The following is a 14,406-nucleotide window of genomic DNA, read 5'->3' on the forward strand; positions in this document are numbered from 1 at the left end:
CCCTGCCGTTGCACAAGAGCTCATGATGATAATGCTATGCTAACCAGACGATCCTGCTTTACACACACACACAATTAAAGTTACATACTGCGTCTTTAACTTATGTTGAGGGTTTGTCACAAAGGAAACCAGGCACTGCACTTTGTTTTAATAATTTAATTAACAATAAGTCATATTTTGAAGGATAAAACTCCGCCCACTTTGTCACGCCTTTTTCAAACTCAAACCCAAAAGGAAGGAATTGTATAATGAAGAAACTCGGGCTTTATGAAGTAAACAGGAGAAAGAATAAGATCGTTTTTGCCATGAAGACAAGTCAAAAGATGTGTTTTTATTTGTACAGGGAGAGCCCAATGAGAGACCAGACTCTTTCATGCCCTGTTCAAATACAGAACAATACAAACAAAAACTAACACAACAGTTCAGAAATGTGCACACGCGCTTCATTGGATCCGTTCAAATACAACAATGTTTGTGAAACATACAATTTTTTTAAAAATTGTTTTTATTTTTTTAATCAGGTCTAAACCAGATTTAAACCAGATTTAAACCAGGTCCCTAACCAAGTCTAAATCAAGTCTAAATCAAGTCTAAATCAAGATTTAAACCAGATTTAAACCAGGTCCTAACCAAGTCTAAATCAAGTCTAAATCAAGTCTAAATCAAGTCTGAACCGAGTTCAAACCAGGTCTATTGTAGGTCTAAACCAAGTCTAAACCAGGTCTAAACCAGGTCTAAACCAGGTCTAAACCAGGTCTAAACCAGGACAGTGGCCTTGTATTCCTGGTGGAGTTGGTGGGTGGGGCCTAAAATCTCTTGATCTCTTGGAGTTTTAACTTTGGTGTTTCTGGATTTTAATTCCTGACACTCTTTCTCATGGTGATCCTCTTGTAGAAGTCCAAAGTGATATTCAAATACTCTTCCAACTCCAAACAATCTTTCTCTTCACTTTCTCGGTCTTCCGCCATTTTGTGGACCTGTTTTAGAAGTGTGGTGTTTTTCTCCTTTTCGTCTTCGAGCTCTTTCTGCAGACTGGTTTTCTCCTGTAGCGCCCCCTGTACAGACGTTCTCAGGCACTGCAGCTCCTCGTGCTTCTTCGTGAGCTGTTCAGACAGATCCTGATGGAGTCTCGTCTGCTCTTCCAGCTTGATCCTGATCTCTTGGGGTTGACATTTAACTATGGTGTTTCTGGATTTTAATTCCTGACACTCTTTCTCCTGGTGCTTCTCTTGCAGAAGCACAAAGGCATATTCACAGCGCTTTTCCAACTCCAAACAATCTTTGTCTTGACTTTCTCGGTGCTCTGCCATTTTGTGGACCTGTTTTAGAAGTGTGGTGTTTTTCTCCTTTTCGTCTTCGAGCTCTTTCTGCAGACTGGTATTCTCCTGTAGCGCCCCCTGTAGAAATTCACCCAGGTCCTGCAGCTCCTTGTCCTCTTGCAGGAGTGTGCTCTCTTCTTGAGTCTCCTCATGTATATTACAAAGTACCTGATTTGTCGTCAGCATTTGCGCCATCACCTTCTTTTCAAATTCCTCTTTCATAAAGAGACCATTTTTGGTCTTGAGCTGGTGGAGGTATTCGAGTTCCTCCTTCTGGCATTGATAGTTTTGTTCGGGGAACTTGATTTTGCTGTTGGCGGCCGTGAGCTGTGCTTTCACAGATTCTGTTTCTGTGGACAGCGCCGCCTTTGCTTCTATCTCCTTCATGGCGTTGTCCAGTTTTCTCTGCAGCGCTCTCTTGCTTCTAAACCACGGAAACATTTTTGCTGCTTTTAGTTCAGATTCACTTGTAAATGAAATAAGTTCAGTTGTAAATGCTCAAACAGTGTGGTCTGCTCTCTCTCAAACGTTTGCACTCACGCTGGACAAATGTACCACACTTCAGGGGTTAACTGTGCTTGGGGACAGTTCGATTGGGTGAGAGTGAGCGCACACTTACACGTTCAACCCAATGTGCTAATGCTAAAGCTAATGCATGTGAATATGAGTAAGTTGCACAAACAGAAAACAGTAGAAAACAGTAGAATGCATCTGTGCTGGGACTGAAGGACAGGACTGTGAGTTTCTGCGTCCCTGCCGTTGCACAAGAGCTCATGATGATAATGCTATGCTAACCAGACGATCCTGCTTTACACACACACACAATTAAAGTTACATACTGCGTCTTTAACTTATGTTGAGGGTTTGTCACAAAGGAAACCAGGCACTGCACTTTGTTTTAATAATTTAATTAACAATAAGTCATATTTTGAAGGATAAAACTCCGCCCACTTTGTCACGCCTTTTTCAAACTCAAACCCAAAAGGAAGGAATTGTATAATGAAGAAACTCGGGCTTTATGAAGTAAACAGGAGAAAGAATAAGATCGTTTTTGCCATGAAGACAAGTCAAAAGATGTGTTTTTATTTGTACAGGGAGAGCCCAATGAGAGACCAGACTCTTTCATGCCCTGTTCAAATACAGAACAATACAAACAAAAACTAACACAACAGTTCAGAAATGTGCACACGCGCTTCATTGGATCCGTTCAAATACAACAATGTTTGTGAAACATACAATTTTTTTAAAAATTGTTTTTATTTTTTTAATCAGGTCTAAACCAGATTTAAACCAGATTTAAACCAGGTCCCTAACCAAGTCTAAATCAAGTCTAAATCAAGTCTAAATCAAGATTTAAACCAGATTTAAACCAGGTCCTAACCAAGTCTAAATCAAGTCTAAATCAAGTCTAAATCAAGTCTGAACCGAGTTCAAACCAGGTCTATTGTAGGTCTAAACCAAGTCTAAACCAGGTCTAAACCAGGTCTAAACCAGGTCTAAACCAGGTCTAAACCAGGACAGTGGCCTTGTATTCCTGGTGGAGTTGGTGGGTGGGGCCTAAAATCTCTTGATCTCTTGGAGTTTTAACTTTGGTGTTTCTGGATTTTAATTCCTGACACTCTTTCTCATGGTGATCCTCTTGTAGAAGTCCAAAGTGATATTCAAATACTCTTCCAACTCCAAACAATCTTTCTCTTCACTTTCTCGGTCTTCCGCCATTTTGTGGACCTGTTTTAGAAGTGTGGTGTTTTTCTCCTTTTCGTCTTCGAGCTCTTTCTGCAAACTGGTTTTCTCCTGTAGCGCCCCCTGTACAGACGCACCCAGGCACTGCAGCTCCTTGTGCTTCTTCGTGAGCTGTTCAGACAGATCCTGATGGAGTCTCGTCTGCTCTTCCAGCTTGATCCTGATCTCTTGGAGTTCACTTTTAACTTTGGTGTTTTGGGATTTTTCTTCCTGACACTCTTTCGTCAGGGCGTCTTTTTCCCGGTCCCTCTTTTGCAGAAGTACAAAGACATATTCAAAGCGCTTTTCCAACTCCAAGTGATTTTTGTCTTGACTTTATCGGTCCTCCGCCATTTTGTGGACCTGACTAACCCTAACCCTAACAGGACAAGCTCGCTCAGCTCAACGTGCCTGACTCCACCTGCAGGTGGATCACTGACTTCCTGACAGACAGGAGACAGCGCGTGCGGCTGGGGAAGAATGTCTCAGACACTCAGACTATCAGCACAGGATCTCCACAGGGCTGTGTACTTTCTCCCCTGCTCTTCTCCCTGTGCACCACCTGCTGCACCTCCAGCCATCCGTCAAACTGGTTAAGTCTGTGGATGACACCACCCTCATCGGACTCATCTCGGACGGCGATGAGTCTGCCTACAGGAGGGAGGTGGACCGGCTGGTGTCCTGGTGCAGCAGCAACAACCTGGAGCTCAACGCCCTGAAGACAGTGGAGATGATCGTGGACTTCAGGAAAGTTACAGCCCCCCTGCCTCCCCTCACCCTGACGGACTCCCCCATCACCACTGTGGACTCTTTCCACTTCCTGGGCACCTGCATCACCCAGGATCTCAAGTGGGAGCCGACCATCAGCTCCCTCATCAAGAAAGCCCAGCAGAGGATGTTCTACCTGTGGCAGCTGAGGAAACTCAGGCTGCCGGTCCAGATGATGGTGCAGTTTTACACGGCCATCATTGAGTCCATCCTCACCTCCTCCATCACTGTGTGGTTCGCTGGGGCCACTGCCAGGGACAGACAGACACTGCAGCGCATTGTGCCTCTGCTGAGAAGGTGATTGGCTGCCCCTTCCATCTATACAGGACCTGTACGTCTCCAGGACTCGGGGGGAGCAGGCCATAGAGCAGCTGACACTTCTCACCCTGGACATGGACTATTTGAGCCACTTCCCTCTGGCAGGAGGCTACGGTCCATTGGGACCAGAACCTCTCGCCATAAGAACAGTTTCTTCCCCTCTGCTGTTTGTCTCATGAACACTTTATAATATCTGCACTAAACTGGACACTTTATAACACCGGTCACTTTAATGAGTCATGTTTACTCTGTTGTTCTGATGCTGCTGTTGTTTATATTTTCTACCTTTAAGCATTTTATTTGATTTTTAAGCATATCTTTTTTTTTAACTTCATGCATGCCCTTATTAGTATTTATTCAGTGTTTTTTATGTTTTATGTTGCACTTTATCACCAAAATAAGTTCCTAGTTTGTGAACTGTGTTCACAAACGATGGCAATAAAAGGATTGTGATTCTGAAACAGGGGCCATTAATACAGGGAACGAGTGGAGGACAGAGGAGCCTCTTAAAGAAGAAGTTACAGGTCTGTGAGAGACACAAATCTTGCTTGTTTGTAGATGACCAAATACTTATTTTAACAAGGAATTTAACAATTAATTCATTAAAAATCCTACAGTGTGATTTCCTGGATTCTTTCCCTCCATCCTGCCTCTCACAGTTGAAGTGAAACTGTTATGAAAATTACAGGCCTCTCATCTTTTTAAGTGGGAGAACTTGCACAATTTGTGGCTGACTAAATACTTATTTGCCCCACTCTATGTGTATAACACCCTCAGTATGATGTCACTGCTAAGTATCAATAGAAGACAAACTTTACTGTTTCTTCCTCTCCAACAGGCTGCTCATGTTGACATCTTGTTTTGACAATGACACTCTCAGACAAATTCTAAAACTGATTGAATCCAACTTTTTAGTGTCACAGCTCAGTCCCTTCAAATCAATCAATGATTTTAATATAATTTCAACTCTGGATTTAAATTTCTGTTTACAAGAAAACTTCTTTAATCACATATGAATTACAAGTTCAAAGTCTCCTTAAACATAAAACATATTAAGAAAGAACGGCTGACTCTTCCTCTAAATTGCCATTTTACTCCCTGTTCCCCTCTGGTGAGTGCAACTGTTTCTCAGATGCCTGACCACTGACTGTCCTGTGATGGCTGGACCCTCCTGTGCCCTGATCCTGTTCCATGGACCCGGACCCTCCCTTCCCTCGCCAGGCTGGATGGCCCCCACCTCACCGTGGAGAAGCCTCCCTCTGGCCCCTAGTTGAGCAGCTCTACAGTCTTGAACTCTCTGTAAATTGATGCACATTAGTCCTGGACACATCTGCAGCTGTTCGTCCATGGCAGTGGATCTCTCCTTCACTGTGGTTCTCCTCGAGGTTTCCCTTTTTCCCACTGGGTTATTTTAAGTTTTTCCTTGCTGGGAAGGAGGGTCTAAGGACGGGGGGCGCTCTAGGACACTTAGGGCTTTGCTTGTCTGTTTCTCTTTCATTATTGATTTTCTAACTTTCTGTTTAATTAATTCTCAAGTTCAGCCCTAATAGTCGACTGCTGTTGTGATTTTGGGCTTTACAAAAATACATTGATTGGTATTAAATCAAACCATTTGAAGAGGGGAGGGCATCTGGCATACAGCATTGCTAAATTAACATGCAACTTGCCGATAAGTCTTAGCATCTCCACTGCAAAACTAACACACAATGCACATTAGACATTAAATACATTACAAATAAGAATCATGGTGAAGTCATTTTTAATGGAAAACCTTTATTTGATCCACAAAGCCCTTTTGTTCCATCTCTGTTTAAGTTCACATTCAGTTTGGGGGTTGTGGTTAACTGCCTTTAAACATTTACAATGAGGTCACATGATAACAGTCCAGTGTATCGTCTATGGGAGAGTGGTTGGAGAAGCAGAAAGTAGTACCAGTAGTGAAACTGAAAGTAAAAAATATCTGTCAGTGAGCTTTAAGGCAATAAAGATAACAATGTAAATGTAAAAATAGGACCAAATTGGAGTTAGATCAAAAGGAAACCATGATCTGAAAAGGACCAAACCAAGTCTACATCAGGACTAGGGATGCACCGATTCAAGCGTTAAGCCAACATTGTCCGGTAAATGTTGTGGTTCTCAAATAGGGCGCCCCACTATCACTACCTCAATACTTCTGTCTGCTTTTCCATTCACATTACCTCATTTTCTGCTACTATTTCATACAATAAACTCCAGTAAAATCCCATTCAAATAACTGACCATAATGATGGTCTATTGTTAGTTCAGTGAAGTCTCACTCTGTACCTGAATCTTATTTCACATTGAATAACCCCAAAGGAAACATGAATTATAATAACTACACCTTACTTAGCCTTAATAAAGCATGAACACAAACGTAATCACAGAGATGGGGCAAGATCTGACGAGACAAAGAAAGGAAAATTATTTTTAGCAATAGTGACAATTGTAATAAATGAATAAATGTAAAACAGATTTAATGCCCTACAGTGGAACATTCAAGGCTAAGCAATAACATTTTCGAGGGGACAGAGGTGTGGTAGCTCTCAGAAACCAGAAGAGTTACAGAGTCTACCTTAAAAGCTTTTAAAGGTGTAGTTATTATAAAGTATCAACAAAACAATTTAATATATTTGTTCCACAGGACAAATAATGTGACAGGGTTAGAAACCACGACGACAGACCAGGTGCAGCTTTCACTTAAGCTCCCCGCAGTCTGTGATCTGGATTCGTTTTGACGTCTTCCCAGAGCGAGAACCGTAGGATTCAACTTTCTTCACCACCTCCATTCCCTCCTTCACGCTGCCAAAAACAACATGTCTGCCATCCAACCTGGACAGAGAAGATCAGGTTTATCATCAGCATAAAAAAAAAAAGTTTGAACTCTTAAGTGAGACTAAATTCAAACTCGGCCCACAACCACATAACCCCTCAAATACAGCAGAGCAATGAAGGGGGAGGTCTGGAGGACTAAAGGGGAGAGGGGGGGAGGTCTGGAGGACTAAAGGGGAGACAGAAGGAGGTCTGGAGGACTAAAGGGGAGAGTGAGGGAGGTCTGGAGGACTAAAGGGGAGAGTGAGGGAGGTCTGGAGGACTAAAGGGGAGAGTGAGGGAGGTCTGGAGGACTAAAGGGGAGAGGGGGAGGTCTGGAGGACTAAAGGGGAGAGGGGGGAGGTCTGGAGGACTAAAGGGGGAGGAGGGGCAGGCTCTGGAGGACTAAAGGGGAGTGGGGGGGTTGGAGGACTAAATAAGAGAGTGAGGGGGCTAAAGGGTAAAGGGGTAGCGAGGGTGGAGGAGGGGAGGGGTCTGGAGATATAAGGAACATGTCAATTTCTAAAAACTAAACTCTGCAGGATCATTTAACAATTAATTAAATATTTCGCCAAATGCTCAAATTATCAAAGTATTTTAGCTTCAGGGAAATTCAACTAGATGTGTTCAAAGTTTAAATGATAGAACCAAGTGAATTAAAGGCAGCAAAAAGTCAATATTTGGACATAATTAGGTTTTCATTTGTCTTTGTGGTCATAATATAAGTAGTAATAGTGCATTTTTAGCATAAGTACTGCAGTAGTAGCTGCAGTAATAGTAACAGTAATAGCTGCAGTGACTTTTCAATCGCCACACATTTTTAATTATATCACTTACGAAAAGCCATTACCTCAATAAAAAAGTGTTTTGAAAAAGTTGCAACGGTAGAATCAGTGTTAAAGGGGTTGATGCATTCAGGTAAACATAAGTTATAATTTAAGTTAATATTGTGGTAACTTCAAACTTAAAGCTTTTAAACATGTAAAGAAAACGCTCTGTAAACTATGATTCAAAAGTGTGTGCGTCTCACCATTCTGTTTTACTGGTGCAGATGAAGAACTGGGACCCATTGGTGTTTGGTCCTGCGTTCGCCATCGACAAAATCCCTTCAAAACAAATATTACAATTACAACAGCATCTACAACAGGACTACACAGAGTCTACAACAGGACTACACAGAGTCTACGACAGGACTACACAGAGTCTACGACAGGACTACACAGGGTCTACGACAGGACTACACAGGGTCTACGACAGGACTACACAGGGTCTACGACAGGACTACACAGGGTCTACGACAGGACTACACAGGGTCTACGACAGGACTACACAGGGTCTACGACAGGACTACACAGAGTCAACGACAGGACTACACAGGGTCAACGACAGGACTACACAGGGTCAACGACAGGACTACACAGTCTACAACAGGACTACACAGAGTCTACAACAGGACTACACAGAGTCTACAACAGGACTACACAGAGTCTACAACAGGACTACACAGAGTCTACAACAGGACTACACAGTCTACAACAGGGTCTACAACAGGACTACACAGAGTCTACAACAGGGTCTACAACAGGACTACACAGAGTCTACAACAGGACTACACAGAGTCTACAACAGGACTACACAGGGTCTACAACAGGACTACACAGAGTCTACAACAGGACTACACAGGGTCTACAACAGGACTACACAGGGTCTACAACAGGGTCTACAACAGGACTACACAGGGTCTACAACAGGACTACACAGGGTCTACAACAGGACTACACAGGGTCTACAACAGGGTCTACAACAGGACTACACAGAGTCTACAACAGGACTACACAGGGTCTACAACAGGACTACACAGGGTCTACAACAGGACTACACAGAGTCTACAACAGGACTACACAGGGTCTACAACAGGACTACACAGAGTCTACAACAGGACTACACAGGGTCTACAACAGGACTACACAGGGTCTACGACAGGACTACACAGAGTCTACAACAGGACTACACAGGGTCTACAACAGGACTACACAGGGACTACAACAGGACTACACAGGGTCTACAACAGGGTCTACAACAGGACTACACAGGGTCTACAACAGGACTACACAGGGTCTACAACAGGACTACACAGGGACTACAACAGGACTACACAGGGTCTACAACAGGACTACACAGGGACTACAACAGGACTACACAGGGTCTACGACAGGACTACACAGGGTCTACGACAGGACTACAGAGTCTACGACAGGACTACACAGGGACTACAACAGGACTACACAGGGTCTACAACAGGGTCTACAACAGGACTACACAGGGTCTACAACAGGACTACACAGAGTCTACAACAGGACTACACAGGGTCTACAACAGGACTACACAGGGTCTACGACAGGACTACACAGGGTCTACAACAGGACTACACAGGGACTACAACAGGACTACACAGGGTCTACAACAGGACTACACAGAGTCTACGACAGGACTACACAGGGACTACAACAGGACTACACAGGGTCTACAACAGGGTCTACAACAGGACTACACAGGGTCTACAACAGGACTACACAGGGTCTACAACAGGACTACACAGGGACTACAACAGGACTACACAGGGTCTACAACAGGACTACACAGGGACTACAACAGGACTACACAGGGTCTACAACAGGACTACACAGGGTCTACGACAGGACTACACAGGGTCTACGACAGGACTACACAGGGACTACAACAGGACTACACAGGGTCTACAACAGGACTACACAGGGTCTACAACAGGACTACACAGGGACTACAACAGGACTACACAGAGTCTACAACAGGACTACACAGGGTCTACAACAGGACTACACAGGGTCTACAACAGGGTCTACAACGGGGTCTACAACAGGAATACACAGAGTCTACAACAGGACTACACAGAGTCTACAACAGGACTACACAGAGTCTACAACAGGACTACACAGAGTCTACAACAGGACTACACAGGGTCTACAACAGGACTACACAGGGTCTACAACAGGACTACACAGGGTCTACAACAGGACTACACAGAGTCTACAACAGGGTCTACAACAGGACTACAGAGTCTACAACAGGACTACACAGGGTCTACGACAGGACTACACAGGGTCTACGACAGGACTACACAGGGACTACGACAGGACTACACAGGGACTACGACAGGACTACACAGGGTCTACGACAGGACTACACAAGGTCTACGACAGGACTACACAAGGTCTACGACAGGACTACACAGAGTCTACGACAGGACTACAGAGTCTACAACAGGACTACACAGGGTCTACAACAGGGTCTACAACAGGACTACACAGAGTCTACAACAGGACTACACAGAGTCTACAACAGGACTACACAGAGTCTACAACAGGGTCTACAACAGGACTACACAGAGTCTACAACAGGGTCTACAACAGGACTACACAGAGTCTACAACAGGACTACACAGGGTCTACAACAGGGTCTACAACAGGACTACACAGAGTCTACAACAGGACTACACAGGGTCTACAACAGGACTACACAGAGTCTACAACAGGACTACACAGGGTCTACAACAGGACTACACAGAGTCTACGACAGGACTACACGGGGTCTACGACAGGACTACACGGGGTCTACGACAGGACTACACGGGGACTACGACAGGACTACACGGGGTCTACGACAGGACTACACGGGGTCTACGACAGGACTACACGGGGTCTACGACAGGACTACACGGGGTCTACGACAGGACTACACGGGGACTACAACAGGACTACACGGGGACTACAACAGGGACTATCAACTCCACCCAACTTCGAATTTGAATCTGAAACACAATCAAACAAAAAGGGTGGAGGTGTGTGTGCATTTTTAGAGATAAGTTAGTTACTCACAGGTTGTCATTTGGGTTTTTTTCATCATTTGAGTATATTTTATTTAAAAAGGAGCTAAAACTCCCTCCGTACTCTACTTAGTCATATGCCCTGATGAAGGTTAAAATGTTTAAAGATAAACAGAAAGTTCCATGGAGGAACGATGACTCAGAGCACAGAAAAGGGAGTGCGCAGCTTTTTACTATCTAAAAAGCATTGCAAAAATCAAATGTATACTGTCACAACCAGACTTTGAGAAACTTATCTATGCATTTGTCTCCAGTAGGTTAGACAGAATAGGATTTTGAACATTAAATGGTAATACTTTCTCTTATATTACAATGTGGCCTGTGTATTACACATCTGTGTAATCCCTCAGTTGTCTATATGGTCTTTTACTGATACAGCTCAAGATTATTCTAAAGCTATTTCTGCTTTGATACTAGTTTTAGTATTGATTATTATCCAATGTTCAATACTTTTGATAACAGTACTTCAAACTATAACTGAAGGGCAATCTGTGTACCACCAGAACAAGGTCACCTACCACAGTCTGAAAACCACTGCATATATGCCATAGAAATGTACATACACTTATTTGATGAATAAAAACGCACCTGGCCCAGTGTGTTTCAGTCTGAAGTTCTCATCTGGAAACTTCCACCCGTAAATTGACTTCCCTCCAGTTCCGTTGTGGTTTGTGAAATCTCCTCCCTGAAAATAAAAATGACAAAAACACATTAACAGTTACAATAGTAGTTTGTAGTATTAGAGCATACGGCACATAAATGCTTTTTGAAAGTCCATACCCATTTACCAGACTTGTCCAGTGCAAAATTTAAGTTGAACAAGTTTAATTTGATGCTAACTGCTTCTCTCCTGAGTGCACGGGTTGGGGTTAAGACAAGTCAAACCATTTTTAGGCGCACACACACACACAGACCTGTGCAACGAACGATATACACACACACATAAGCCTGTACGATATACACACGCACACACAGGCCTGTACGATATACACACGCACACACAGGCCTGTACAATGTACGATATACACACACACACAGGCCTGTACGATATACACACACACACAGGCCTGTACGATATACACACACACACAGGCCTGTACGATATACACACACACACAGGCCTGTACAATGTACGATATACACACACACACAGGCCTGTACGATATACACACACACAGGCCTGTACGATATACACACACACACAGGCCTGTACAATGTACGATATACACACACACACAGGCCTGTACGATATACACACACACACAGGCCTGTACGATATACACACACACACAGGCCTGTACAATGTACGATATACACACACACACAGGCCTGTACGATATGATGTGAACATAAGATATCACACAGGGAACACCAAAAGTGACAGTTTGAAAGAATAAAAGATTATAATATGGACATGAGGCTCATACCTGACACATAAACTGAGGGATGACTCTGTGAAAGATGGATCCTTTATATCCAAAGCCGTGGTCTCCAGTGCACAGGGCTCTGAAGTTCTCTGACACAAAAACAAACAGGTTTAGTCTGGGGTTAGTACAACGCTAAACTCCATTAGGACGGAGGATCATTAAGAAGCTGCCGATGCGATAAAGGCCCCGATACACGGGTCCCCATACACGGGTCCCCATACACGGGTCCCCATACACGGGCCCCCATACACGGGCCCCCATACACGGGCCCCCATACACGGGCCCCCATACACGGGCCCCCATACACGGGCCACGATACACGGGCCACGATACACGGGCCACGATACACGGGCCACGATACACGGGCCACGATACACGGGCCACGATACACGGGCCACGATACACGGGCCACGATACACGGGCCACGATACACGGGCCACGATACACAGGCCACGATATGCGTCTCGATACAGGGCACTTTCAGTTTGATGTATTTCAAATAAACTTAATACGGTTCAGTAAAAAAAAGGCTTTCGGCTCCTAGTTTGTGTTCATCATCTTTAATAAATAAATTTAAAAAACAGAACTACATTATCACAGCAATTATTAAACCACGACCTGTACAAAGTGAATATGAACCACACCCATATGTGTGTGTGTGAGTGTGTGTAGGGGTGTGTGTGGGGGTGTGTAGGGGTGTGTGGGGGTGTGTGTGTGTGTGTGTGTCCCATCTGTACTTAAGTATTTTTAGTACAATTGTAAATCAAGTTTGGACATGTCTTACCTGCAGTTTTGGGAACAACTTCTGCATTTAGCTGCAAAAATAGAAGAAAAGTTTAGCACCTGCCATTTTAAAACAGAACAAAATGTCCTCCATAACAAGGACAACTCAAGTCAAACTTTTTATCAAATGAGGTTTTGTGCCATGTGACCACGTAAAAATAAAAAAAACAACTTTTTTTTAAAAAAAACGAATAATGGGAAATATAGTAACAAACTTGGGACTTGGGACTTTTTAAAATTCACGTGGCATAAATGAAAAAAGTGGGACATTATCTAAATTAGCTATATCTATATTTTAATAACACAAAAAAATCTAGACCCACACTCCCCGGTATGTAGTATAATATTTATGTATAATATAACCCAGCTCCAGAGTATGTAGTATAATATTTATGTATAATATAACCCAGCTCCAGAGTATGTAGTATAATATTTATGTATAATATAACCCAGCTCCAGAGTATGTAGTATAATATTTATGTATAATATAACCCAGCTCCAGAGTATGTAGTATAATATTTATGTATAATATAACCCAGCTCCAGAGTATGTAGTATAATATTTATGTATAATATAACCCAGCTCCAGAGTATGTAGTATAATATTTATGTATAATATAACCCAGCTCCAGAGTATGTAGTATAATATTTATGTATAATATAACCCAGCTCCAGAGTATGTAGTATAATATTTATCTATAATATAACCCAGCTCCAGAGTATGTAGTATAATATTTATGTATAATATAACCCAGTTCCCCGCTCGTACACCGGGGTTACCTCAAAGGTGACCCGTCCCAGCGGCTCGTTGTCGGCGGAGATGTCAAAATAAACCACGGGGTTGTTGTTGGCCGCAGCGGGGCCGGTGCTGTAAAGACGCGCCGCGGTGAACAGCACGGAGCACAGTTTAGTCCGATTCGACATCAGCAGCATTTTCACAGTTTCAAAAGGCTCAGAAAAGCGACCGGAGCGAGGTCAAAGTGCAGCAAAGTCACGCTGCAGCAGAGGAGGACCGGAAGTGTAAGCGGAAGTGCAGCAGAAGAGGACCGGAAGTGTAAGAAAGTTTTTTTGTTTGTTTTGTTTGTTTTTTTGTTTTGTTTTTTGCGCATTTCACTTTTAATTTTCCTTTATTTACTAATCATTTATAAGCCCTTGACGGTGATAATTTTTCATCTGTAACAATATTGTAAATGTTTAGTTTAATCGTAGTTTAAGGTCGTGAAACTACTTCCTCTGTTATGGTTCACTCTATTTATTTATTTATTTATTTATTCATTCATTCAGTTTTTATTTTTGATTTATTTTTGTATTTTTTAAAT

The 14,406-nt window shown here is 43.1% G+C and overlaps 1 protein-coding gene across 1 annotated transcript; it reads right to left on the reverse strand.

Moving 5' to 3' along the window:
* Positions 1-5,887: 5,887 nt before the first annotated feature.
* Positions 5,888-14,124, reverse strand: LOC117387725 (peptidyl-prolyl cis-trans isomerase A-like). The gene is made up of 6 exons (XM_033985268.2): positions 13,868-14,124; positions 13,090-13,120; positions 12,306-12,394; positions 11,467-11,563; positions 7,987-8,062; positions 5,888-6,977 (listed from the first exon to the last, which is right to left on the reverse strand). The coding sequence occupies exons 1-6, from the start codon at positions 14,018-14,020 to the stop codon at positions 6,842-6,844; spliced, it is 582 nt and encodes a 193-aa protein (XP_033841159.1). The 5' UTR covers positions 14,021-14,124; the 3' UTR covers positions 5,888-6,841.
* Between the last annotated feature and the right edge of the window lie 282 nt (positions 14,125-14,406).

The sequence above is a fragment of the Periophthalmus magnuspinnatus genome, chromosome 19, assembly GCF_009829125.3.
Source record: "Periophthalmus magnuspinnatus isolate fPerMag1 chromosome 19, fPerMag1.2.pri, whole genome shotgun sequence".
Lineage (NCBI taxonomy): Eukaryota > Metazoa > Chordata > Actinopteri > Gobiiformes > Gobiidae > Periophthalmus > Periophthalmus magnuspinnatus.

What these genes read in the sequence shown, in the direction of transcription:
- LOC117387725 (XM_033985268.2), bottom strand. Translation starts at nt 14,020, where the DNA reads ATGCTGCTGATGTCGAATCGGACTAAACTGTGCTCCGTGCTGTTCACC. An exon ending in TGGGACGGGTCACCTTTGAG is followed by an intron (nt 13,121 to 13,867) that starts GTAACCCCGGTG and finishes CTATTTTTGCAG; the next exon opens with CTAAATGCAGAAGTTGTTCC. An exon ending in TCCCTCAGTTTATGTGTCAG is followed by an intron (nt 11,564 to 12,305) that starts GTATGAGCCTCA and finishes TTTTATTTTCAG; the next exon opens with GGAGGAGATTTCACAAACCA.